Source organism: Corapipo altera, unplaced genomic scaffold, assembly GCF_003945725.1.
Source record: "Corapipo altera isolate COAL_440 unplaced genomic scaffold, ASM394572v1 124, whole genome shotgun sequence".
Lineage (NCBI taxonomy): Eukaryota > Metazoa > Chordata > Aves > Passeriformes > Pipridae > Corapipo > Corapipo altera.
Genome location: NW_020884967.1, coordinates 1,008,530 through 1,035,906, shown reverse-complemented (window position 1 = coordinate 1,035,906; position 27,377 = coordinate 1,008,530). Strand labels below are relative to the sequence as shown.

Below are 27,377 nucleotides of genomic sequence, written 5' to 3'. Positions count from 1 at the left end.
CTGTGCTCCATGCCTCCTGCCTGCAGCCCAAAACCACTGAAGAATTCAAGTCTGTTCTGTCCCCTGTCAAATCCCTGCTAAGCCTGCGTCATCAGAAATGTCCACAAACCACCTATTTTCAATAATCATAAATACAAGTTTGTCTTGTAAATTAAAGCCTGCCCTTCTCTGTTACAAGGGCTGTTGAAGGCTCCTTTATTTTATTACTCTAATATTAAAGGCCTATTTTAAAGCTTCCATTAACTGTTTCCAGTGGTGACAGTTTTTCTTGGCCAGACTTAACACTAGCTGCAAGTTCATGGGACTTCAGCACTAGATACCACAAAGCTGTCAGACTTAAAAGAATTTACAATTAAAATGATATTGACAAAAAGCCGAGGTTGGTACAGCTATCAAAGATTAGAAGTCTGCTACTGACTTAATTTGGCCAGAACTAATTTACATATAAAGCATGAGATGAAAGCTTTGGCTGGATTTATCTTCCCAGCATTAGTGTCCTATTTTCACAAGGTGCCACACCTCCAGAATGTGGAATGTGCCTATCTTACACTTCCCAATCCTACTGAGATACAATCATCTCAAAGCCACTGCCTTACAGTTCCACTACTACTTCAGGCAATTTTAATGAACTGACTTCCAAAGGAGTTCTCTATCTAAATTAATGACACCTCTGATACCACTTTATATGTAACAGAGGCTTATGAAACATTTTGCTTACATTTAGACTATGGAAGAGGTACTTCTTTCTAGAAAAATCCATGGAATAAAGGAAAATACTCTAATACTAAAGAGTATCATACGGAAGCTGGTTGAAAAAAAAAAAAGGTATTTTCCCTGTACAGGCAATAGCATTCCTGGTGGAGCACAGCAGGGGTGAAGATGATGCCTGGCAGCTCCAAAGAACGAGAGGTACTTGGTACAAATCACAAAGTGACACCATCCCCAGTACAACTCACAGGAACAGCCACTTGCCCTCTGCTGCCTGGGGCGCTCACAAACACTGAGCACTCATCACCTAAGAGAAACCACACAAGTGATGGATGCAGTGAGCTCAGTCCTGTGATCCTGGATAAAAACCATCATCTTAACTCTCTATCTGAGCAGAATCTGCTGATGGTAGAGTTCTATCAGTCTTTGCTCACACCAACAGCCAACTTCAGCCAGGGTCATCCTCTGACCGGCTGAAGGACCAGCTACAAACACCACTGCTGTCAGGTTCATGCTGCCCAACTGGGACCACTCAGCATTCCTAATCCAAAATTGTGTTCTTCTAATCCAGCAGCAATGTTTTCTACTAACTCTTCACACACAACAACCCAACTTGCACACTGTTGGACTGTGCAAATTGCAATGTCTCTGGTGCAAACTATTTTAAAGTAGTTGCTGTGTATAACTTACATTGAGCTGGAGGCAGAACCCCCAGTGAGAAGGGGCAGAAAGGGAGATCAGTGAGGGTGTAACCCCAGCACTGCTGTTCCACAGCCTGCAGTTCTGTTCTCCAACAGACAAGCTGTAGGTTACAACAGGAGCAGGACCTAGACTTTCTTTCAGCAGCCTTGTTTACCACTCAGCATGACAGACTGTAATAACTTTCTGATGACTTAATACAATTACTTCATATGTACTATGACTAAATGCTGGAAGCTCCTTCCCTTTTCACAGCTGTACTTCAGCCAGGGTGTTACGTCCAGCCTGTATTCTGCAGAAACGAGATGATGTGGGGACACAGCAATTGGATCTTCATCAAATAATGACTAAACATTGTTTCCAGAGATTTCCTTTGCCTCTCGACTGTTATCTTACAGCTACAAGAGGTTTTGAAAAGCCCAAACCACCACAGGATCAGTTGTGCTGAATATAATTAAGCCACAGCATCCCCTTCCTTGCAGGAAGCAGCCAAACTCTCTGCATGCAGAATACAGCACAGTGAAGCTGCATACCAGGCATTAGTAAGATACTGGTTTGTCCACTCACAAAGTGCTGGTCTGTGCCTGTAATGTGCCCCAAAACACACCCAAAAAAAAAAAGTCTTTGTCCATACAAGTAACACACTGCCCTCTTTCTTATAGAACGGATTATCTTCCCAAGAACTGTTTTGATTAATGACGTTAAAATCACACTGTATAAAAACCTGCAGGTAGGCAAAACTGGCAGCAGCAGAAATGGAAGAGTCCCTTTGCCATGAGAAAGGCCACGTTCACTGACCCCACACTGGCTTTTCCTGCCACGAGAGCTTTTGCTCCTCTGAACTCAAATGCCTGGGACATTGTGAACATCAAACAGCTCTGCCAGAATAACCACGGGAACATACACTGCCATCATTAAGACACAAAAAGGGCAAGTTCCAGATTCTATCACAGCAGCAGAAGTGGTGGCATTCTGTTGTTGGAAGCAGTTGTGCTGACGTGGCTACCTATATATTGCTAGTTAGCCATAAGCTGTCCCGACAAACATTGCTCCTGGAGCTGCTCACGATTTTCACAGTGGCCACACAACTGTAACACCATGAACCTCCTCAGATCAAAACTAGTTACTTATGAGGTTGCAATCAGTTGTCTTTTCAATCTCCACAACTATGGAGGGCCAGGATAATGCCAGTAAGAAAAACCAAGGTCATGTCTCTGGCTCCCTAACCCGAGTTACCCCACGCAGCAGTTTGGATCGTGTTATTTGGTTCAGCATTTCCCTTCAGTTCTGGCTACATTAGGAACAGCTTAGAGCAGAGTCAGTCTGACACACAGGTAGCTCTGGTCCAGGAAAACACCAATTTCTCTGGGCTGCTCCCATCTGCTCAACTTTAGAGCAGCAGACACCTCCCTCTGAGCAATCAAATGCTAACAAGTAGCAGGGGTTAATGAGTAGCTCCACTGACTAATGAAAAAAGGGAGATCATTCTAAGCAGTGCCAATTAAAAAATCTGGGCCCCCTCCATCTGCAGGCATTTATGGGGAGCTGTGGAAGGAGAGTTGATCTTGTTACCAACCCAAATTTATTTCACCTAAAAAACAAAACAAAAAAAGGCTGAAGAGCATTATCAAATCAAAACCAAACTTGAAAACCAAACCATAAGGTTAAAAAAAAAAAAAAGAATGGATTTTGATAGAGTCACAAGGGCAGCAACAGCAGAGCATTGCTATTTGTGACACTATAGGCATGTCCCTGGGCTGGCTCTTTGTGCTTCTGCCCAAGAGGTATTTTGTCACCAGCCACATTCTTAAAACCTTCCCAATGTTACCTGAAAACAAGTCTTGGGGCAGCTCTGAACTAGTCCATCTGCACAGCACTACAGGATGAAACAAAGGACGGATTTTGCCAAGCACAGCACAGCTCTGAGGCACACTGTGGTAAATGCTCTTTCCTATTTTCAAAAAATGCCAATCTGACCCAAACGAACCCTTCTTGGATGGATTGCCAAGGATCACTGCCTTGAGTGGCAGCAGTGCCAAGCACAGGAGAAACAAAGCAACCTCCTGCTTCTGCATCCTAAAATCCCACTGCCAGCAGAGAGGAAGCTATCAGTCAGTGGGGGGTGGGGAGAACCACACACACAACAAACACGACACAAACCTCTTTAATTAACACTTTGCACAGCGACTTTAAGCCATTGTTTCACTGATTAGTGTGTCTCCAGCTCCCCTCAACTGCGCAGATTGATTTTACATCTGTTAGAAGATTACAAGAGGCTTTCTCTCTCCACTGCTCACTCTCAGAAACCCTGGGCAGACCAAAGGTCACCATGAAGGTCACCTGGAGCTGTGACTGAAGAGACAGACTCGTCCTGCCATCACTGTGGCACCCACAGATGCCCAGCGACTTTGTTATAACACAGCTATGAAAAGCTCCCCCAGCAAGTGTGCTGCCAGGTCAATTCCCAAACAATGGAGAACTGGGAATCTTAATTGCTAACTGAAACTTGGAGGATCATATTTAGAGTGTTATAACGTCAGAAGAGCAAGAGTTTGTTTTAATATTTCTTTAAAATCTGAAAATACGCAGTGTTCAAATGGTGACTTTCAATGTCCCCCTTGTCAGCATTAGTTCATTTTGGACACTGAGTTTCCAGGCAGCAGCCACCACATCAAGGGAAACACTGCTGTTAACATCTTTCCTTGGAATATATCACTGCACAACAACAATAGAGAAATCATGAACAGATGCCTCCTTCAGTACGTGCAAAGCACATCAACTCAGGTTTCTACGACAATTTGTCTTCTTCAGAATGGGTTTCTATTATGCTTCAAATGGCTACAAACTACATAGAGTACTGCCTTTTCATAGAAATACTATGCTCTTGCTAAAGGAAAAAAAATTTTAAAAATGAACCACTACCAAAAAGGAATAAAACCCAACTTCACTGCAGATAAAAAGGGAGTGAGAGAGCAGCAGCTGCCACCCGCAGCCATCACCAGTGTGCTGAGCCAGCACACAGCTATCACACCATGAGCAACTGCCTTTGAACTTCTGGCACTGCACAGAGGGCAGGTTTTTGCAAAAAAGAAAACCCAAACCAAACCCCACCTATTCACACTGTGACCCTTCTAACTCTTTCAGCACATGAGCGGACAAGAAATCCAGCCCTGCACATTAACTGTGATGGGCTCAGCACCTTCAAGAACCAGGGTCATTGCTGTCCAGCTTTTAGAGACAGAACCACTTTTACATTTGGAGTACATCCAGCAGCTGACTTCCAGCCATGCTGCTCAGTTCAGATATAACTTCCAGTGTATTTCAGCATTATTATTTTTATTATACGCTTCTGTACACATAGTTAAAAATAACCAGCAATGAACCAAGAAATATCTTCCACACTGCTGTGCATTACATGTGGGCCCAGAAGGCCCAAAAGGTAACAAAAAACCCACAGGTAATCGGTTCTGCAAGAGCCTGTGTGCTCAGAGGCTTTTCCATTAGAAGATAAGGGCTGCTGTGGAATCCCTGAACAAGGAGAAATGGGGGAGAACCATTTTTATCTGCTGAGCGTTACATTGAAAGCTGTGTCACACTGCTGCTTTACTCTCAAATTCAGGGCTGCTAAATACATCGATTTCTGTGACATTTCAGGGCAAAAAGGACAATGTGTAAATGCACCTGCCTCCTGCAGCCTGTCCCCTCCAGCTCCAGGGACTGGCAGGAGGCTCCCACAGACGGCCCCAACACGACCCGGCAGAGTGACCCTCTTGGCACACTTTTTTTTCTTTTAAACAAAATGCCCTTTTCTCCATGCCTCACCAGCCCACAACCTGGTTTATTTATAAAAGTTTATTTAAAGCAGTCAGCTCTCTTACAACTTCAGTTTGCTTGTATTTTTTCCCAACAACTTGATTCACCTGCCTCTACATCCACCTCTCCCGCTCCGCTGCCTCCAGACTTCACCCGAGTCCTGGGCCTCAGGCAGCTTCCTCTGGTACCCCAGGCTGAAGCATAAAGCCACCCACAAAGTTCTGCTACAGGGGTGTTCTAGCAAAGCTCACCATATTCTGCAACAAAGACATTACTATTTTTGTTTTATCTCCTTAGACAGGAGCTCCTTGCTCTTTGCTCCGACCCTCCGCTTTCTTCTCGCCTCTTTCTCTAGGTCAACAACCCTGCTCCTGTTTCTTTGGTGACCACGATGAGTTTCTCTCACAACTCATTCTGCCTCCACGGGGATCCTACACCTCCAGAGACAAGGTTTCTAGAAAAGCCTTTATACACACCTCCCCTCAGCACAATCAAAACTCTCACACTGCCAAAACTCCAAGCTCCATCATTCCACAGCAGCCAATTCTACCATCAACTTTCAGAGCTTTTCAGCCTCCTTCACTGCTAATTCAAATATTACCACTAAAGTAATCTTCCTTCCCCTTACTCCAAGTCATATTCTCCATGAAAAACATGTCTTTTCCTCACTTCATGCATCTGACACCATTTTAATGTCATTCACATCTCTGACCTCTTTTTCCAGTCTTCCCACTTCAGCTTCCAAAAGCTGCTCTGCTACTATCTTTTCTTTGCTTGGAAGGAACATCTCTAGAGATCAAGTAATTTTTTCTTCCTTTCTTCTGTAAGATTCTTATCATGAACGACAATAAATCTTTCAACAGTTCTCTTTCTCTAAGCTATTCACCTTTATATGTAGCATTACAGATTAGACACTATTCAGAATGGGAACAGTGGTTTACTCCACACCATGTGAACGTGTACAGAAGTACTCTACAAGCATATTTCTGCTGGATGATTAACATTACCTCAAGTTTCTTTGACATGTGCAATGTATCCAGAAATATCACAGAAATAACACTGAGAATTTAATATGATTTTTGTTCAATTGAAAATGTATCCTCCCTTTCCTCCATTTATTTAAAAAGGGAAGAGTCCTCCTAATTTGATACAGAACTACAGGTCAGACTTCTTGAACCAGAGGGCTTCAAATCTAGAATATACTATAATAAACTATTTGAAAACACTTCTGGCCACTTACCTGTAGTGCACAGTGTGCAGTTTACAGCACAATAAAGTGTTGCTTCCATATATTCTCTGCTGGAACAAACCCCATGCCTTCTTTAAGCATGGCTCCTGACAGCACTTTTAGGGAATGCAGAACACGGAGGCTTTTCCCAACTGGGTTGCAGGGGAGAGCTGCTGAGTGTGTTCCTGGATGGGTTATCAGTGTGTTCAAGGGGGAGGAACAGAAAGCAATACAAAGGACTATTCAGTATCTTAGCTATAAATCCTCGTGGGAGAGAGAGCTGTAATCGTAACTTTAGGAACACTCTTCCTTCCCTGATGATGCTGAGGAAACCTAGAGAACTTTAGCAATTGGGTTACCAGTTTATAGAAGAACTCTCAGCCATCAGCACTCTGAGAAGGGTAGGTCTAACAAACAACTTAATGGTCTACAATGGAGAAAACACTGGCTCCAAAAAATAAATACTTGTTAGCAATTAAACAGTCAGATATTGTGGACAGACTGTGTCCCAGGCCCCCCAGCAATACCTCTCCCACCTCTATTTGCAGTATTTTAACTGCAAGGCCCAGAAAGCTGATACAAGGACCTGCAGATTCCATGTCCAAGGATGTGGAGAGATGACTACTAGCAATTATTTTGTGGAAGGCATGTGGAAGGCTGCCATGGTCCAGTGGCCTGACTTAAGACAGCACATCTCATGCTTCCAGTGACTGATGATCTGCCTCCACTTGAAACTTGTGTTCAGCTTTGGGCTCCTCATGACAATAAAGACTTTGAGGAGCTGGAGTGTGTCCAGAGAAGGGAAGGGAGCTGGGAAAGGGTCTGGAGCACAAGTCTGATCAGGAGCAGCTGAGGGAGCTGGGGGGGCTCTGCCTGGCAAAAAGGAGGCTCAGGGGGGACCTTCTCACTCTCTATAACTCCCTGACAGGAGGTCATAGCTGTGTAGGGGTCAGGCTCCTCTCCCAGATAACAAGCATCAGGACATGATGAAATGGTGTCAAGTTGTGCCAGGAGAGGTCTAGGGATACTATGAAAATGTTCTTCATTGAAAGGGTGGTCAGACATTGGAACAGGCTGCCCAGGGCAGTGGTGAAATCACAGCCTCTGGAAGTGTTCAAAAAACATGTGGGTGTGGTGCTTGGAGACATGGTTTAGAGAATAGGATGGAGGGGTAAAACTGATAGATCTTTACAGAGGTCTGTGTGCTGGTTATCCATTTTTCTACAGTTAAAAACAAAGAAAGAAACCCCCATGATAAACAATTGTATGTCTGTGTTCAGAAAAAAAAAAGGGAGAGAGTCTCCTGCACACAGCAGGCCAGGTAACTGCATGGTACCTGTTATCCTTCAGGTCTAGACACTCTTGACAAAGCCTGTTAGATGTTAGTGAAGAACAAGAAAGTTTCTTTGGAACAAACCTCAGAAAAACAGCTTCCATCTTACAACTTTGGAGGGAGAAAATTGCTCATATGTGGTTGATAACTTGAGGGGGTTTAAAACATGCCGTTTAATATTATATTGTACCATGTCATGTCAGCTATTTCTCTTGACATATATAAAAGCACACACATTAGAGTATATTTCCTTCCTTAGTTTACATAATCAGAACACCTTTTCCTTTCCTGGTAAAGAATCCCTCCTCTATTTTTCAGCTTCTCTGTTTTGGCCACAGCCACCTCATGACTTCACAGCCCGATCACCCTGTGAAATCTGTTCTGGTGCCACTAAAACACAGTAGAGACAAAAGCAGACTAAAAAGGAATAGCAATTAACAATTTCTCCTTCCAGTGACTCTTCCAGGACACAGGAGCTGCTGAGCTGGTTAATAACAGCACTGAAACTCGCCCTGGGTAACCACCCCGTAGGCCTGCCTTGACAGGCCACAGTTGGATAATTCAACAGAAGGCATCAAAATCACTTGTGTCTGCTACAGCAACCCCAGGTGTGCCAAATATCACTCTTCTCCTTCCAGAAACAACACCTTGCTTCTGTGCAAGTGTCCTGGGAGGTCACAAAAGAAATGATGTGCTTGAATGTGCTTCCAACTGATGTAGGCCAACATCTTGTTTCAACCCACCACTGCTGCCAGGAGCATCTCAAGGAGAGCTGGTGAACTCGACCACCCACCTTGTGCCACTACTAAGGACTGAACAGAGTCTTTCAAAAAAGTCCTAGCAACAGTAAACCTATCCTGTCAGACAGCTACAAAACAGCAGATAAAAATGTTTGCAGGCAGCCCTGACAAGTAAATCTTCCTTGAAAATAAAGCGGAGATTCAGCCTCAGTTGATTTCCTGTAGGGTATTTCCTGTGGGGTTTTGTTTTGCTTTCTTTTGAACTTCCTTCAGGTTTTGACAGGAAGAGCCCTCTGTCTGGCCAGAGGACACACAGACAAGCACTTTCCACATCCTCCCTCTTATTTGGATCAAATCCAGAACAGTTGCAATGGAAGTAAAGTCTCCTGTTCCCCCAGACATCCTGCAAGTCAGTGCTCTTGATAGGCACTAACACAGGGCTTCCAAAGCACACACAGTAAAGACTAGGTCTGTCCACAAACATTCTCTACAAGAAGATGGAGAAGAGCTACAGTAATTTTTCTTTCACCAGCAGTCAGAAAAAAATGAAGGAAGGAATTTCCACTCTGCAGTATAAACCAGCAGATCATATTCCACCTTCACCCCCAACACTTTCAGACTACAGCAGCCTTTTTTCCAGCACAGTGTCTCCTTGGACTAATATCAACATAAAACTTTCACCAGGAGACAGGCTGAAGCTAAGCATGGCACCAGGGACCGAGGAAAACCACACTGCTCTTCTTGCTAACTAGCTTACTACAGCCACATGTTCTCCTTGATTTCTCTCACACAAAGCTTTCCAATTAAATTCCCTTTTTGACCTATACATTATCACAAGAGGGCTGTGCCTGGAAGCAGGCTACCCTCCTGCTTCCACTTACTGGACAGCAATGGTGAAACAGTGACTGTCTGAACCACTTTCTGATGCACCATATGAGAAAAGCCAAGTCCCTCAAGTTGCTCCCGTTGGCTTGGCTCTGTTGTGGGCCATGAGGTTCTGTTCACATACCCTGCCTCACTGTTCCCTACCAGTAATTATAAAAGGCAAATCAAAACAGAATGCAACACTCAAATGGGCATCTTCAGAGGAAAAGAATCCCAAACCACACACGCTCAACTGGCCCAGATGTTTTCATTTTAACACTAAAGCTTTCATGCCACTTCTTTTTTCCTTCTCGCCCCTTCGCCCCACCCCAGTTTACTGGCAGGAGCAGAAACAGTGAAGCTAAAAAGGAGCATGAATACATGTAGCACCATGACACAATGCAACAGGCAGAGGAACCCCTAACTGCATGGTTCCAGTTGTTCATCACATTATATTTTGATTTTTATTTTTCTTTAACTGAGCTCAGTTTCCATTTAAAGTTTGGAATCAGTCACAGCCAGTTCAAATTATCAGCCCTTATTTCTAGTCAAGTGACTAAATGCCTCTTCCCCCCTTCAACAGAGAGAAGCTTAAAAAAAAATCAGAATCTTCTCAAGAAACCTGCCATCACCCACTTCTCCTCTTCCTGCACTCTTCCATCCTCACTGGGGTCTTTGTGCAAAAGGCTGTATGGGGGAGGTGGAAGGACAAAGCACAAGACAAAACCTACTTTAAAACCTTGCAAACGGCTCATCTCAAGGCTGCATAAAGCAAAATGTAGCTCCAAGCAAAGGTGACTGGAATGTGGCAGTGTCTGGAAGGAAACATCACCTCCAGCTGCAGTGACACTGGGAGCAGACTGGAACTCTGCTGCTCAGCACTCTTTGAGCAGGGTCTGGAATCCCTCAGAGACACCAGGCTGCCTCTGGGGTGGGAAGGTTTTCTGTTAAGCTAGCCTTAAAGGTCAGGAAATATAGACAAGAGTTGTGTGTGTTTGCAGGAACTGGTTCCCTGTCTAATGACAAAGCCTGATTCCAGTTCTCTTATCCCACAGCCAGGACCCAGGAAGTTAAAGGAGAAGTTGAGTGGCCTGTTTGATCACCTGTGACAGTTTGCACCAGGAATCTTCTCTGTCATACCCCAATGAGGTACTGGGGAACCACCACATCTCCACAGAAGTAGCCCACATTTCCTCTTTTGTTTTATCACCAAATATTATCCATGTATTTGTTACTATAAAAAGAAGAAATTACACGAGACACTTCCAGCTGTGCTCACGTGGAGTAAGCTGAGATTCAGACTGCAGCTCTTGGATAACCTTCCCTCAGGGCAGGGGAGCCCAGTCAATTAGCTCAGGACTAGACCAGACTAGTCCCCAGTGCTTCAAAGGAAGGTGTAAGAAAGCTCAGGAGTAATAATTGCTGACTGTTTAATCCATCCATCTGTGGTTTACAGTCTCTGTAGCTTTTACCACTCTGAACTGAAGCAATGGTTTGAGCTCTCAAAACAATCTTTTCTGCACCAGTGCCACAGTGACTTGTGCTGAGCTACAGATTTTTTAAGTAATTAAACTTTGTAAGTCAATTTCTTAGCGATTATTTCCCCTTAAAAATATGAGGTTTCAATAGGAAAACAAACAAAAAAAAAAGGTCAAAGCTACTTTGAGGTAGTACATTAAGCAACCTATGTAAAAGTAAAAAGCTGTCACTTCATGAGAGAAAACACAAGACTATAAACTTTACTATCAGTCTCTTTATGCAATTCAGTGTTTTGCTATGATCCCACGCTCTCAGAAGTTAGGGTGGAAAAACTGATATAAAGGGAAATTACACCACAAATATTCTGCAACAAGAAAATCTGCACTGGGAGTGAGGCAGAAAAAGTACATCCAAGGATCCCTGTGCTTGGCCTAAACAGGTTCCTCTGCTTTTTAAGGCAGCAGTTCTGGGACTGAGGGAACTCATGTGCAGTATCCACAGTACCAGCACTGCTAAAACACGCAGCCACGTGTCTGTCAAATCACCTTTCAGCTCAAGAATTTTCCTTTTTTTTTGTGTTACATAGCACAAGAAAATGTAACAATGCAAGCTGTGGTGCACCCCTTCACAGCTTCACTCACCTCCTTCAGTTCCTGTGAGACGGAATTAAGGCGTTCATTTTCAGACTGTGTGTTGGCAAGGACATTTCTGATCTGCTTCAGTTCTGTCTGCAACTCCATAACCTTCTTCATGTAGTATTCTTCTTTGGTAGCTGATTCCTGGATCAAGGTCTCCTCTCTGCTCTCTCCATCTGCTGCTACCTTCTTGTGGTTGGTATGGGCCTGTCCAAAAGCCTAGAGGACAGTCAGAGACAACACATCTTTTATTAGTAAACCTAGAAGTTTGCATAAGTAACTTCAGTTTTTAACAGTTGAAAATATTTACCCTCATACATTTCTTTGATGCAAAGGAATGTAACCTTTTCCTACACTCTCCTCTTCTGGGGTCAGACCTCCAAATGCTATTAAGTGGCCAACACTGGGCTCGTGAAAATAAACCGCAGCACCTGAATTATCCATTATCCAAAATCCAAGGTATTTTGTGATGCACAGAATGCTCACATAGAACTTTTGTGGGAGGGAACAACGATGTACTGACTGTTAAAACAAGACTGGTTTTCAACCAGATGACTGCAAGATGACCAGACACTGCTGCACATGCATGTTCTCTATGGCAGGGTCAGACTCGCTTCCGCAAAACCGGAATCCCTGCGAACACAGTCGGTATTAGCAGCCTGTTCCACGCTTACTCGCCCTGACACAGCTCCCTGCAGCTGCTCATGGCTGAGGATTACAGCCCCCTCCCACCCAGGGTCAGCAGGGCTGCTCCAGAACCAGGCTAAGCCCGCGGGGTCACGCCGGCTGAAGTAGGTCAGCGGACGCTCCCGCAGCCGGCTGCACTCCCTGCTCCGAGATGTCATCCCCAGCAGCGTGCCAGCAAAGGCACTTAGAGGCAGGTCACACAGATCCAACACCTTCAGCACAGTCTGGCTCTGCCTAGACCTGACATTGGCATTATTTTGCCTTCTCCTGGCTTCTTTTTCGGGGGGTTTTATTTTGCTGGAAACGCTTCTCGGTGACGGTCCCCGCAGCAGCAGCCCACATGTGGGGAACCCTGCTGAGGGGACAGCCATGGGTGAGCTCCTTCCCACAGCCCCTGGGAGATGTAGAGCAGAGCTGACCACTTTCAGCAGTTTTATTTGTAACACACTGCCTGGCAGATGGGCCAAAAATCAATGAAATTACAAATGACATCTCTTTTAAGGGAGAGAACTTGAGATTTATTTTAAGACCCCATTGACTGAAGATTAAAATTGTATATATTGTTTGATTTTTAGCAATCACAATCCAACCCAAGGCCTATTTGGAGCTTTCAGGTGCCACAAGATCTTTTGGGATGCTGCTGTCCATGTGGCAAGTTTTCATGGCCAACATTAATATCAGGCCAGGTCAAGGACAGAGCTGCATCTCAAACTCCTTGTCTAATCATGCATTTTCAATTGATCATCTTTTGACAGCTCTTCAGAAAAAATACTGGCAGTGCAGGAAAAAAATCTGCTTTCAAGAGAAACAGATTTCAGTATTTTATTACTTCTGTATATTAGAGCAGGCATATTAATAGCACAGAAACTACTGTCTATACCAGGGCTGAAACAGCTGATCAAATATGCTAGCTCTGTCTATGATTAAAGACACCCAGATATTGCTCCTATCAGACTAAATTTTATTTCAGATAAGCAAATGTCCATTGAAGAAATTCTAGCCAGATTCACCAAGATGACCCAAGAGAAATAAAAAGCAACACATTTCTGACAGAAAGTAAAGCACCATCTGTGCAAGTCCTTGTCAAATGAGTTTCAACAAAGCAGCTTAAAAGCCTAATACCCAAGATCTCCATAAATGTTAAAGGGATAACAAAAATCATGCCAGCTTCTCAAACACACTATCTTTTTTTCCCCATAACAAATCAAGACTCACCCTTTACAGACCAGCATGTATGACAAATTGCTGGCACAGAGGAAGGGACTCTGGGCACCTCTTTGCCCAGTGAAGTGGCACCCTTTGCTTGGCTGCAGGATGCCAACAAGCACAGTGAAGCTCAGCACACTCAAAGCCAGAGCTGATCAGCCAGACCACAGGGTCCAGGCACGATTCCACCAAGGAGCTCAGAACGCCACTAAGGGAAGGATTCTCGGGAATAATGAATCATTTGCTCTTAAAACTTCTGATGCAGAGGCTGGGCCTCAGGTTCCTTTAACAGCTGAAAAAGAGAGTGTCATCATTTTGCCCAAGTCACAATTGACAGGGAGTATTTTAACACAGAAACTGCCACAGCAGATGAGACTGGGCGCTTTTTTAAATCCAATATCCTGTCTCCTACAGAGTCTAATGCCAGATGCTTCAGAGAAAGGTGCAAGAAACCACTTAATCTCCCAGAGTTGGGGATTGCCTTAAGCCTTGATGTGGAATGCTTAATGTAAATTTGGAAGAGTTATTAACATTGAGTTACCCATGTAAAATATCTCTTTATTTTTCACAGGTTTATGCATTTTTTGCCTCAATAAAATCCTACAACAATAAATTCTGTATTTAAAATCCTACCTTTACCTGGTAGGTTTTTGTCAGTTTACGAGTTTTCATAAAAGAGAACATATTTTTGTTCAGAGGCTTGAAGGTATGTTGTTAATTCCATGGTCTGCTGTCAACCATTTACTGTTTTTGAGACTTCCATCACAACAGACTATGTAGAACAGGAAACTTTTAACAAAATTGTGCAAAATTACAGGGCAATGCAATTACTTGCCATGGCTGCAGCTCAGACCTGTTTTAAATCAAGCTATTAAAAGGAAAACTGACTTTTTACTGCTATGCATGAAACTCCTAAACCTTCACACATCCCCAAGTCCAGCACCTACCCATCCACTTTTGCTTTAACATTACCTAAAACACAGAAAGAGAAGTCAAAGTTACTCTGCTCTTCCTCTCTTCCAAAACTCCATTTCCATCTACTAGGGAACCAAACTGCTCACAGTTACATTGGAATGATATGCTTTAGATATCTCTTCACAAAATAAGAGTTTCTGACCTGAGGGCTGCAAAGCACCACGTTCTGCTGAATAGCTGCCTCAAGGAAATTACAGCAAGACACCAATATCAAGGGACTATCAAAGTTCTTATCTTCCAGATTTCCCAAGGTCAGGGCAAAAGCAGTATCAAGCTGCCATCCTCTACCAGCCACACCAGTCCATGGGGTCCTTCTCCTCTCCTCCCCCAAAACCACTAGGGAATGCTGCCCAAAAGCCAATTATAACATCCATGGGAAATCTACCATAAGGAGCTGATAAAGGTTTACCAAAACTAGTGTCGTTCACCAAAATGCCATTAAATCAACTTTTGTTGTTTGCACCATTTCTTACATCAGCAGACTCAAAGCATGTAGAAAACACTGCGCTATCACAGCTCAGAAAATCTCATTGCTAAAAATCAAACAATATCTACAATTTTAATCTTCAGTCAATGGGGTCTTAAAATAAATCTCAAGTTCTCTCCCTGACAGCTGCAGAAACAACAACTGACCATAACTCCTGTTCCCTGTCTCCCTGCACCACTGGAGGGAGGAGGTAGAACTTGGAAGGAAGGAGGGGTGGGGGGAAGGTGTTTTTAAGATTATTTTACTTCTCAGTCTCCTGCTCTGATCCTGTTAGTAATGAATTTAATTAACATCCCCACTCTGAGGCTGTTTTGCCCGTGATGGTGATATAAAAATCACAAGTCCCTTGCAGATGTTTCTTGTTATTGATATTGAATTTTGAGAATGTTTCTCTGCTTATTCCACAAACGTGGTATGACAACAAAAAGCAAAGAGAGACTTAAAAAAAAAAAGTTTAAGATGAATATGTCAATCCTGCCAGTTATCTGTAACTGAAAATGTGAATTATGGACACTAGAACTATGACTGTAATGGAACAGAAATGTTAGCTTCAGGTGAATGTTTAACCACAAATCCTTCAACTGAAGAAGAGTCAAGATGTCAGTTATGGATTTGCAGTAAAGCAATTAACATTTTATATCCAGCTTGGAATGAAAGTTATGAACACTTCTGGAGCAACAACAAATTTGCTTTTCTCAAATGCTTAGCAGATTAAAAAAAAAAAAAAAAAAGGAAGATACAAGTATTTCAATAAAAATATAAAGGATAAGCCATAGTACATTGCTACAAGGAAGGCATTTTGGAAAAAAGTTGTTAAAGCTCAGGCATTGGGGCTTAAACTGGTCTCTAGTCTGGAAGGATTGCTACCTTGTGCTGGTATCTTAATCCTGCACCTTCCCAATGCCTTTTTTCAGATACTGGTCACTGGTGGAAACTGCTGGACTGCAGAGATGACAGATCTGGTTCAACATGGCAATTTATTCGTATTCCTTTACCACCTTCCACACTCAACAGCAGCCTTGGCTTCTTCTGGCAGTGACCAGCTGCTCTTTAAATCTCATACCCAAATGACATGCAGGGAAAAAAACAGGCAGAAGAGAGCATGAGACAAGAAATGCTTTAACCAAGTGACCCATCCTACAGACAGGTCCACAGAGACAACAGCATCAGCTGCATGAGAAGACTCCTGCTCAGCCCCCACCTCTGCTCAGCCTCCAGCCCCAACCCTCATTCCTCCTTCCCCTTCCCCTCCCTCATTTTGTGATTTGGGGGAGTTTAATCTGTACAGGACAGTAGTTTTACATTTAGAAGTGCAGGCTGCAGCTTCTCTGAAGAGCTGTGTGAAACTTAATTTGCTACAGGAGTTTAAATATGCCTCTTAATTTTTTTGGAAAAGCATTCCTCATCGGGAGAGCTGCCCAGGTCACGGACAAGCTCCAAGCACCTTTGCAAGCAGTTTTCAGATGGCACCATGGAACACTGGGATTTTCCTGCCCCTATGTGAAAATTCCACGTTTTCATATTTTGTTCCTAGCAATTTCCTTTTAATTATCAATATCTCTCATCAACACTAAACTAATCAGGATATGTTAATATGCATCAGAAGACTAATTAGCACTAAAAGTCAATCGCATTTTTGCTCATGTTTCTGCACTGTCAATCTGAATTTAATTACAAAGCTTTAGCACCAGTTCAGCTCCTAGTTCCTTCTGCTTATCCGATTCAAAATATGAGATGTTTGCCGTGGCTTCACCAAGCATTGCACATTTTCCAAAATAGCAAATTCATCATGACCAAAATGATCTAACAAAGTAATACCAACATGCACAAAAACGCTGCTCTGAAGAGACTGGCACATCTTTACAGGGAGCAAGGAATGTAATATAGGAAAGTATATTCCTCTTGTGCATTGCACTCATATATTTTTGTTTTAAATTTTCTTGTAAAGTGGCCATTCTTGCATTCTTCAGTTAGCAGACCAGCACTGTGACTAAACAGTTTCTCAGCAAAGTCCTTAAATGAACGCACCAGGCTTGGATTGCAGTGAGACACGGGCATTTTCATGTGCTCCCCTAAACATCCTAATCCTTTGAGCATGACCTAACCTTCCTCCCCCACTGACTCAGTCCTCCTTGGCTCTCTCCAGCTGGGTGCCAGGGCTGCTGACAGCATCAGTGTGGGCCAGCAGAGCTCATCCCTCCTTTCCTGACAGCTGAGACTGAAGTCCTGGACATCAGCAAGGCCTCTGAGCTCAGTCACACTGCTTCTAAATCACTCTCTCAACTTTCACTGAAGCACTGCTTCATCTCACACACCTCACTGCTGCCAAATCGTCCTCAGCAGCACTGGGGAAGCTGCAGCTAAAACACAACAGGCATTTTTGTGCCATTATAATGCTAGGACAAAGTGCTCATGCTTTTAAGAGACTGCCATTTGAGAGGAAAAAGAAAACAAAACCTCCCAAAACCAAACAAGAGGTTTTTGATACCACAATACAAGGTTCAGGTGACTTCAGAGTCTTGTGTGTTGCTTGAATTAATACCAGGTTCCTATGTGTTCTCAGAGATCTGAGGGCAGCACAGCAGAGGAGAAATTGGCTGTAGAGTTCCCTTGTCCCAAGCTAGCAGCCACAGCAAACCAGCAGGGATGCTCTGGCAATGCCAGGAGGGACAGGATGGCAGCAGTATGGTCTGGCTCTTGATGCTCCTTTCCTTCCATTCGAGCTAAGCCAGTGTGATCATCAGACTAACACGAGATTTAACAAGGTTTCAGGTTCAGCTGGAAGAAATGCAAATGCCTTATAAGATCACAACATCCTCCTCACAGATTAGAGAGACATTCCACTGATGGTGTTTTTTTAAATGGTAAAAACACACTGGAGCCTATATTTAGAATATATTGCTTCAGTGCACTGCCGCTGGGATGAAAAGATTTGATGATAAAAGTCTAATTTAGCCTGTCAGTTTAGTTAGCTAGACACTTAAACTGCATTAACTTGCACTGGAGGGCTAAAAGCAATTGTGCCTCCATCACTGGCTAAGCAGCAACTCCACATACTGTTACAAGAACTAGTGGCCAGATGTTGGCCATCCCAGACACAGCTGGCAAGTGGCTGTAGCCTCTTTCCTCAGTCAGTATTTCTTTGATGTGAGCCCTCAAAAAAAAAAAAAAAAAAAAAAGTTGAGGGGTAAAACACAGTCTAAATCAAGACAGTGGAAATGGCTCAGAGCAATGCAGGAGGCACTTCACTTAAAAACACCAGCACTTGACTTCTTTGTTCACAGGCACAACTGCTGCATTTCCACTGCTTTTGTGACTTGGTATGTAGGGTCCTCTTACAGGCGTGACCCAAGGGATTACTGAAGCTGAGAGCTTGGCTTCAGGTGTGGAAATTGCTGAAGCAGCTAAGAAGCAGTTTGCTTCCTAAGTGAATTATGAGAAAAGGTGTTAACATGACAGCTCTTGAGTCTTAGAGGCACACACAAGACCCAGCATGAGGAGCAGCCACAGCATTAGTCTCTCCCTACACCCTCCCAGACCTGCCCTTGCAGGTCCCAGCTTGGGTGTGACAGAGCTACTCCTCTGCCCACTCTCTCCTGGACAAGGTGAGCAGCTCTGCTTCTTTGGCAGTCCCTCACTAGTCTCAGACATTCAAACTGCTTTCTGAATCTCAAAGCTGTCATTATATGGACACCTGCCCATGGCAAAACCATCCTTTTGTTTCACAAAGGCCACTCAACAGGTATGAAGTAGCAATTATTTCTGGACACTCCTGACCCATGCTGAAATGTCTCAGGCTGTCCCAGCCCATCACCCCATTGTTGAGTTAAAATCTGAGGCAGCTCCTCCATGGTATACAGATAAAACATGCTAAGGAGGTGAAAATGTTACTCTCTTCTCATTTAAAATACTGAACGTGTCCTCCCACAAAATGGCCCCACAGGCATCACAGAGAGCAACACTTTTGCTCATGCAGAAAGAGAAGCACAGGACTCAGCTATCTTAAACTACCCCTTGGTTCAGCACACCCTGCTGAAACTGTACCTTCATACCAGCAGGGATGATGCAACCTGGAAAGGCCTCTCTCGTGCCCCACCATTCCCTTGAGGGGGACACAAAGGCAGGAGGTGAGGGAACCATGTGGAAGCACTCACTGTAATCCACATGCAGAACACCTGGCAGGAATTTACTGCCATGCCTTGGAATGCTGCTGCTCTCAGAAGATGCTGGAGCAAGTGAAGTGACAAGCCATTTACTATGGCTTTGGAAGTTACCTGCAACATTTTCATGCTCTTTCTAATCCTGGAAATTCACCTCTCACAGAAAGGAGTTACAGCCCATTTTCCATGAAGGAACCAGGGACAGAAAGAGATTTAAGGCCTTACCCAAGATCAAACATCGACATGAGAGAAGGAATAAACCAAAAGCCTGCAGAGTTTCCTGACCTGGCAACCTTCAACTTCATTACTCTGCCTCTCTACAAGCAAATACCTCCATCAGGAACTGATTCTTGCTTCCACACTGTCCTGCACAGCAGGATCCAGCTATCCTGCCCATGCCTGGGCACCACAGTGCTGAACAGACTGTGTGACACGCAGAAGAGGGGAGGAGAAAAGGCTGGTCAACAGTGTCACAACACCAACTTGCACAAAACCAGATCACCAATTCATATCTAACCCCAAATCAGCACAGGTACAAAGATCTACACCAGGAAGGGAAAGAGGGGAACAAAAGGAAGAGTGGGGAAAAAAAGTCATCCTACACTGGTCATGCAGTCTTTTCTCAGCCAGGTCTGGTGCAGACACAGAGGAAAAACCCACAAGCTTCATCCATCCTGCCTGAAAAGATCAGAATTTTCCTGTTCTCATTCCAAATTCTTCCCTCCCAAAGATTAAAGAAAATATGCCGGGCACAGGGGGAACAAACAACAAACTAAACTACCCTTACTCATAAACTGCTTGCTAATATTAAATGTGGAGTCTAATTTTTTGCAATTTCTTCCCCTCAGGCAGTCTCTGTTAAATAAGTTAAGTATTAGCAGCCATAAATCTTCAGAGATTGGTTTTATTCCCAGCTCTTCAGTAAATTTCTTGTAAGACTGTTTGGAAACCCATTCCATCACTTTCTGCTTCAGTTTCCTGACCTACAGTAGGGACATGAGAGTCCCAATGTCCTGTGAAATACAGAATAGTAGTAAATCTAAAAAAACTCCAAACAACTAGTCAGGAACACAATAAACAAGTTTTGCTTTTATACTTCACTTTTTCCACTCTCCCATTATATGACGAAGCAGGTGAAATCAACCTGAGCACTAGTCCAAAAATGTACTTATCCTGAGCAGAGATTTATCCAGCCAATACAGGAGGAAGGACAAACTTCACAGCGACAACACTCCAGCACTTTTATGCTCTGCAGCAGTTTTCAAGGCAATCCCTGCATTGGTAAATTTTTTTTCATCTGACATTGTCATAAACCCAATTTGCCAGGAAGAACACTTACTTTTGGACTTCATAATGAACATGAGAAGGTTGTGCACACTCCTGACCTGCACTCTGAGCCATGACTAGTATTTCCCACATATTTTCACACAATCACACCACTGGCAAGGGCTGTCTCTTCAGAAGTGTAATCAACAGAAGGAGCATGTTTACATCATTATACCCAGAGTCAGAGGACTGAATGAGAAGCACTTATACAAGAGAGTATTTTTTTCATTTCAGTTGGATCTTCTGTCCTGCAAACAGCACCATAATGCTCATGGGAACCAACGCATATTCCCCAGCAGTAATTCCTCAGGCAATTACTTCAATAACCAATTTTCTGAGATTAAAAGGTAATCTTCAAAAGTATATGAGGGGCGTTGAAAAACCACAGTGAAAAACAGGATCAATCCAACACCATAAAGTGTGTTGGCAGCAAACTCCACAAGTCCTGCCCAACCACAAATGCCTCAGAGTCAGAAGGGCTCATCCCAGCAGGCTCTAATTAAGCACTGTCACTGGGAAGTGAGAGGCAGGGCATCACTGGTGGATTGCCTGCAGCCTACACACCCAAGTGTGCATGTTTTTCTTCTTTAACCTTTCCATAAAGGAATGACGAGTGAAAATAGGACACCATTGTCCCTCGTGCTCATTTCTTCTCACGTGAAGCCTCCCTCGCCTGTGCATGTCCTCCAGCAGCACTAACCCAGCCAGGAGGTGTGTTCCTCCCCATCTTCCAGGCTCTGCATCCAGCCACACGTGATGCTGAAATGTCAAGCAGTGAGGGGCAGTCTTTAATAAATGCCATGCTGCCCTTTCCTCTGCAGTGAAACACTGCTATATGATGCTAATTGTACTCAGCAGATGAAGCAGCATGAGGCATTAACCCTCGCCTTCACTCACCCAGTGATGTTTAAGGGCTGCTTCAGCCCTTCTTGTGATCATAGTCACGGAATGTGCACAACATGTTCCTCCACGAGGCATGTTAGGAAGAAGAAGAATTAGTTTCAAACTAGAAAAGCTGGCATAAATACAGGAGAAAGGCAATACAGGAGAGCTCGTCTGAAAAGAATCCCTTGCCTTGCTCAATCAAGTCTGAAAAGCAGAGTGATGCCCATTGTTTCACCAGAGGAAACACACACAGAGGTGCCTGCTTATTCATTCCTGAAAATCAAGAATGATTTGCAGAAATTTCCCCATTTAGAACGCTATCATTAGCTACTCTTGCAGCGAAAAAGTGGTTTATCTGTCAAAAATTAAACAGAACCCAATGCCCCAATAAGAAAGGGTGTCATTAATCAAGATGTCCTTTCTTAAAAAAAGGAAGGATGAAAGTCATAAGACTAAACATCAAACAAGGCATTTTATTTCAGTTGTTCTTTACAACTCAAGAGAGATTCTAGCCTTTTTTCCCTTCAGAAGGCTTTGTGCTGATTAGCAGAGATCAGCACACATCCTACCCTCCAGCTGCAGGCAGTACACACTCTCCCTTTGGTGTCACTGAGCAAAGCCAGCCCTGCCAGGACTCATTACTGTCCACCCTGACTTCCAAGGGGAGGTTTTGAAGAGCTTGGAGTTAAAAGCCAAAGGACATTAGTCCCAAGGTATTTCATTAGTCTGCCATGAAGGACAGTGGGCATCGGTTGCCCCTGAAGATGTGAACCCTAGTTTTGTTTCACAGCTAGAGCTATAAATCAGCTAAATACACATCCTCCCAAAATGTGGTCACTGTCACTCACAAGCATATGTGACTACTGACATCAAGAATATGTTTGCTGACAGTGTGGAGCATTTCCTCACCCCCAGTGTCCTGTGCTGGACACAGTGGGCAGGGTGGTGTCCCCATGGCCACCTCAGAACCTGCTGCTGCCTTCACCAGCCTGTCCTGGAGTTACTGCTAACCAGCAGCTGCTCCAGCTGTTCTCAGTGACTGCAATGGGCACTCAGCCAAGGCTTGGGGTTTCTTTTTTTCTCCCTCTCTTTTTTTTTTCTTTTCTTTTTTATTTTTTTGTAAGAAAAACGGCTGCAACTGCAGCAGGGAAGGAAAATTAAAAGGCCCCAGGTGCATTCTACTGAGCTCAAATTAGAGAGGAATGGGGGTTTTGGTGAGCATGCTTTCTTATAAATAAAGAAAAGGAGCATGTGGGGGCAGGAAGGTGAGAGGAAGCAACACAGAAGTCGACAGAAAGAAAATACTCCTTTCAGGATAATTTCAGGTCTGATGGGTTAAGGAAAAACATAAACCAAGCTATCCTGAGGCATCTTTCTCTCCTGTACATCATAATAGATCAATGAACTAATGGTCCTGTGTGCTGCCAGCAAACACTCCGGACCAGGCCTCAAAAGAAAGAAAGATGGAGATGTGTGGGAGAAGGAGTTAATGCTGCTGAATATCAGCACTTTTTAGGAGCTTGACAGCAGAGGAGACAAGACACTTCAAAGTGCAAAGAGTGCCCTTACCTGCCCACTGCAGCATCGAAAGCACAGCTCAAACTCACTCTTTCCAGAAATCACACTACAGAAATTTTGATCATCGACTGCTGGTTTTTAAACCCTTCTGCTAAATTTGATGGAACGATTTATTTGTACAGGGCAGTACACAACATCAGTCTGACCCTGTTAAGCAGGTCACTGTGTCTTCATCTTCCTCTGCACATGGACTAAGAAGTGACTGCAAACAGATTCTGAATGCTGGTGTCCTGTTAGACTGACACCACTCTGCAGGCACTCGAGCTGAACAACTGTCAGGACGAGCAGCACAAATGACAGTGCAGAAATCTGATGTATGTATTACCTACAAGGAAATAATTTTTAGAAACTGAAAACCAGGAGCAGTGATCTGTAAACATTACACTAGATCCCTGGCAGCTGACCTCAAAGAGTAACTCATTAAAGCCCACCAACAGTCCCGAGAAGGTATGTGATGAACCTTCAAACTCAACAAGATCACACTGAAATTGCACACTTCATAAAGGACAATGCAGAGTTATCTTAAGCACTTGCCTCACACAGCCTTGCTACAATAATTCATAGAAGAAAAAACTTTCATCTAGTGTTATTAATCACTGTTATTCAGCATGATCAATATATCACTGGCAAATGAGCAAATGCATCATGGAGGTACCTCTGCTGACATCACTGCCTTCCTTCTTACCCTCACCTTCAACCTATGCACATAACTGTTGGATTCCAAAATCTGGATATGAGAAAAAGAAAACTGCTAGGTTTAAACAAAAGCCTTGGGCTAAGAGAGACTGGGGAAAAACCTCCACCTAGGGTCAGGACAAGGATCCATTGATGTCACAGGTTTGGAATGTCCTGCCCAAGCCTGGAGAAACCATGCTCTGATTTCATCTAGTCAGTGCAGAAGACTTATTGTGTTTTATCTCTCCCTTTGTGTTCCCTGGTTCCTGTGCATTCTGCAAACCTGAATACCTCTTTCCCCCATGTAATCCCCTTAAATAAGATGGGTTCTCCCCTATGATGAGTTGTTAACCTGGGTTTTTCCCATATGTCATCCCCTGAAACCCCGTTTGTAATAACTGTAACAGTTACAACCCCCTGTTGAATATGTAGATCCTAAACCCTTTAAGTATGAACTTGTGAGTCCAATAAAGCATTCTAGTTTTCTGCCTCCACTGGGATCATGGTAGTTATTGACTCGCTACACAGAATTTGACAGTGAGGTAATTACTAATATTCAATAACACCAGCATTTCCCCTCCTGTGCATGTGTTAATTTGCTGGTTTACACTGAGCCTTGTGTATGGTACCATGATGCTACTCCAGAGTCAGCTGGGCTTTTGTTACCACTAAAAGCTTCTGCAAGGGGATGAAAGAAAAATCAAATGAGATCTTGATCCTCTAAACATGTGTGCGACTGTATTTAAAGTTAGGAGGAGTTATACTTAAGGAAGACAACTTATAAACTTACAAAAAACAACTTATAAAAACCAACTTACACTTAACAGGGCTCCTCATTTGTTCCCCACCATCACAAAAGCTCTTACATTTCCACAAGTTTGGGAGCAGGCCCTTTCTCCCACACTCAAATATCCCCAAGGGCCAAATGCAATCCTTAGCTAAGCAGCAGGAGCAGATTCACAACCACCACAGCTCACAGTAGATCTGACACCTTCAGAGAAATTGTGAGGCTTTTCAAAACATTACATCACCTCCTACCATGTCAGCCCACCCCATAAGGTCACCAAACCTCTTCCAAGAGGTGATGCAACAGTGAAGATTTGTGCCTGCTCCAGGAAAGAGTCCAGCCCTTGATCTGGCTTTGATTTTGTTAAAAATAATGGTTTACACTTTCTTTGGTGAAAGCCCAGTTAACACAGGAAATAATTCTAGACTGCCTTTCTATAAAATGTGGTTTCAGTTGGAGATGGATTAGTCCTTCCAGAGCATCACTGCAGCACAACCCTCCAGCAGAGCTCATTTATCCTTAGGTGCCTGTAAAGTAGCAGACTGCAAGGAAACAAAGTGACACTGCAGAAATCTGGAGTATCAGGCTGCCCACCTACTCCAGGAAAAGCTGAACATCCATCAAGGTTAGGCCTTAACTTTAGAATTGAGAGAAGTTGCTGCACTAGTATGAACTATAAAAATTTTTTTCTATAAAATTAGCATAAAAATAAAGCACAAGATCTAACATCCTTGTTCCAACACAAGAAAGATTACTTATTAAATATGAACACAATCCACTTGTGCAACCAATGTTTAATTGGAGGTTTCTAAGAGGTCGACCAAGAGTTTAAGCCGGCGCCAGGGGAACTGCTCCCTGGCTCAGCAGCCAGTCTCAAGAAATTAGTTTTAACCTCTCTGTCACCTCCTCTGCCCCAACCCAGCATTTGCAATTAGAGAACTGAGAAGATGATTGTTTTAACTGGGAGCAAGTTTGAGCATATAGGGATGAGAAGACACAGCTTCCACTCACTCTTTAATTATTGGTAACCAAAGGGCCACCCACACACAGGGAGCAGGGACAAAAGTCTCCTTCCATTCTCTTCATGCAAGGGTTTCTTTCCTAGCCAAGGGCCTTTTATCTGTGTGGCTGACAGTGAGCATCAAATCCTCCAGTGACACTCAAGTAAATGTTTTCCTTTTTTTTTTTTTTTGATACAATAGCTAACAGGATTAGCATCTCAATGAACCAGGGATTCTCCTGCCTAAGAACAACGCTTGCCTGCTGTGTGGGCACACCCACTCCGGAAAAAACGTAAGAAAGTAACTTGCATCCTGCAAAACATATTTAATGTAAAGCTCATTACCCTGCTTGTTGAGCAGCACGGTGGCTTCCTCTGGTGTGGCAACAGAGGCTTTAATGAACAAACCCTGCTCTAGGAGGAGTCACAAATACGGCTGCGTAAACACAGCCCAATACATGTAAACACCTGGGTGTTGTTTGTACTAGCATGAACCAAGACATGAGGCACTTTGGGAGGCAATAAAATAAATTTTAAAAAAATCTCAGACTAATTAATTAAAATACGTAAGCAGAGTTTTAATCACTGAAGGAGACTGAACGGTAAGTGAGGAATCGCTTCCTGCGTGTGTCAGTCATCTGTGAGCTTGGCTGCTCATGTGCCTTGTACACAAAGAGCTTTACAAAAACCAAACTTCTTAAGTCAGCCTTTCTGGTCTTAGTGGTCTTCAGTCACTCTGAGACACACAGCTGCATAAGGCATATCATCAAAAGTACCATCAGTACTTATTTCTGCACTGCTAAAGTAGACTTTTTCTTGTTATCTAATTGCCCTTCCATTATGAACTCCTTACACCTGAATAGCAAATTTACTTTCCCCTTAGAGCCCAAGCAAAGGTCCAGAGAGTTTCATCCAACTACACCTGAGTTAATCTTTCTTTTGTGTCCAGCTAATACAGTATTTACAATAAACTCCAGAGGGGTCTCTCAATTCCATTTCACGTGTTCTGCTTGCAGCCTACACCCACTGAACTACAGCATGGCCCCTTACCATCGTCTGTTATGGTTGTGTATTGCCTAAAAAAAATAAGCATTAGACATTGTAGGGCCTCTATTTCAAGGTTTGAGTTAAAAAGCAAGAGGGACAAAATCCAGCCTTCCCCTCATAATCCAATTTCTACAGACTGTAGAGAGCAAGTGCAGGGAGCTGCAACAGCCACATGGGCAAGTCACTGGTGTGCACCAGTTAATCTGGAGCACTCAGCTCAATCCATGCCTGATGTGGCCACCAAGGTGCTGCCCATCCCCTCAGCTCTCTGGCTGCCAGCAGCGTGAGCATCAGAAAAACTGCAAGGACAGGATTCTACCACCACTTAAAAAAGGGAAAACAAATGCATTTCCATCTGCTCAGCTCTATGAGACACTTTCTGGAGGAAAGGGGAGGGTTAGGGAAGAGAGAATTACAAAACACAGGAGGAAAGAAGCCCTGGTGCATGACTTGAATGCTGGCAAACAGGAAGTGAAGGCCCCACCAGGACCAGGAGGAAGTCCCCACATTATGACAGCACAACCACGCTGGCAGCTATTTTTACACAGCCCTGCCAGGATTACAGCAGTCACTATTTTGACAAGCACTCTGCTCCAAAATAAGCAGAGAAATAACAGGCATTGCCCTCGCTTGCTAAAATGGACAGCACAACAGGCAGACCTGCACACCATCACACGTGCTGAGGGTGCTACAGGTCCTGGGATGTGTTACTGCTCTGTGGCCATTTGAGGGGTCCTAAATCACCACATTCTCAGCTGCAAAGCAAGTGCCTCTTCTCTCCAAACATTCAAAACCTCTCATACTTCTCATGATTTAAGTTGCATTCAAATACTTCTCATACTTCTCATGATTAAAGTTGGGTTTTGTTTTCCAGCTTATGAGCAAAGCCAGAGTCCCCAAAGCCCAGACCTGATGGTACCACGGGCTTCTTTAGCACCTCTTATGTAGATTCTTTTAGGTGCTATATTGTTTTAATAATTAAAGAATGTTAGCAATTATTATCATCAGAAAGATTCCTGCTTGCTTTTTATGCTCCTGGGCCATTCTCGAAATGGATAGAAAGTA

General features: G+C 43.6%; 1 protein-coding gene across 6 annotated transcripts in view; it reads right to left on the bottom strand.

Annotated features, from left to right (window-relative positions):
* BICD2 (BICD cargo adaptor 2) overlaps positions 1-27,377 on the bottom strand; it is an 81,233-nt gene that overhangs the window by 31,256 nt on the left and 22,600 nt on the right. For all 6 annotated transcript variants that reach the window (XM_027664978.1, XM_027664975.1, XM_027664976.1 and 3 more), the window contains exon 2: positions 11,506-11,718. In XM_027664978.1, coding sequence (XP_027520779.1) covers positions 11,506-11,718 — 213 coding nt within the window. The remainder of the gene's footprint in view (positions 1-11,505; positions 11,719-27,377) is intronic.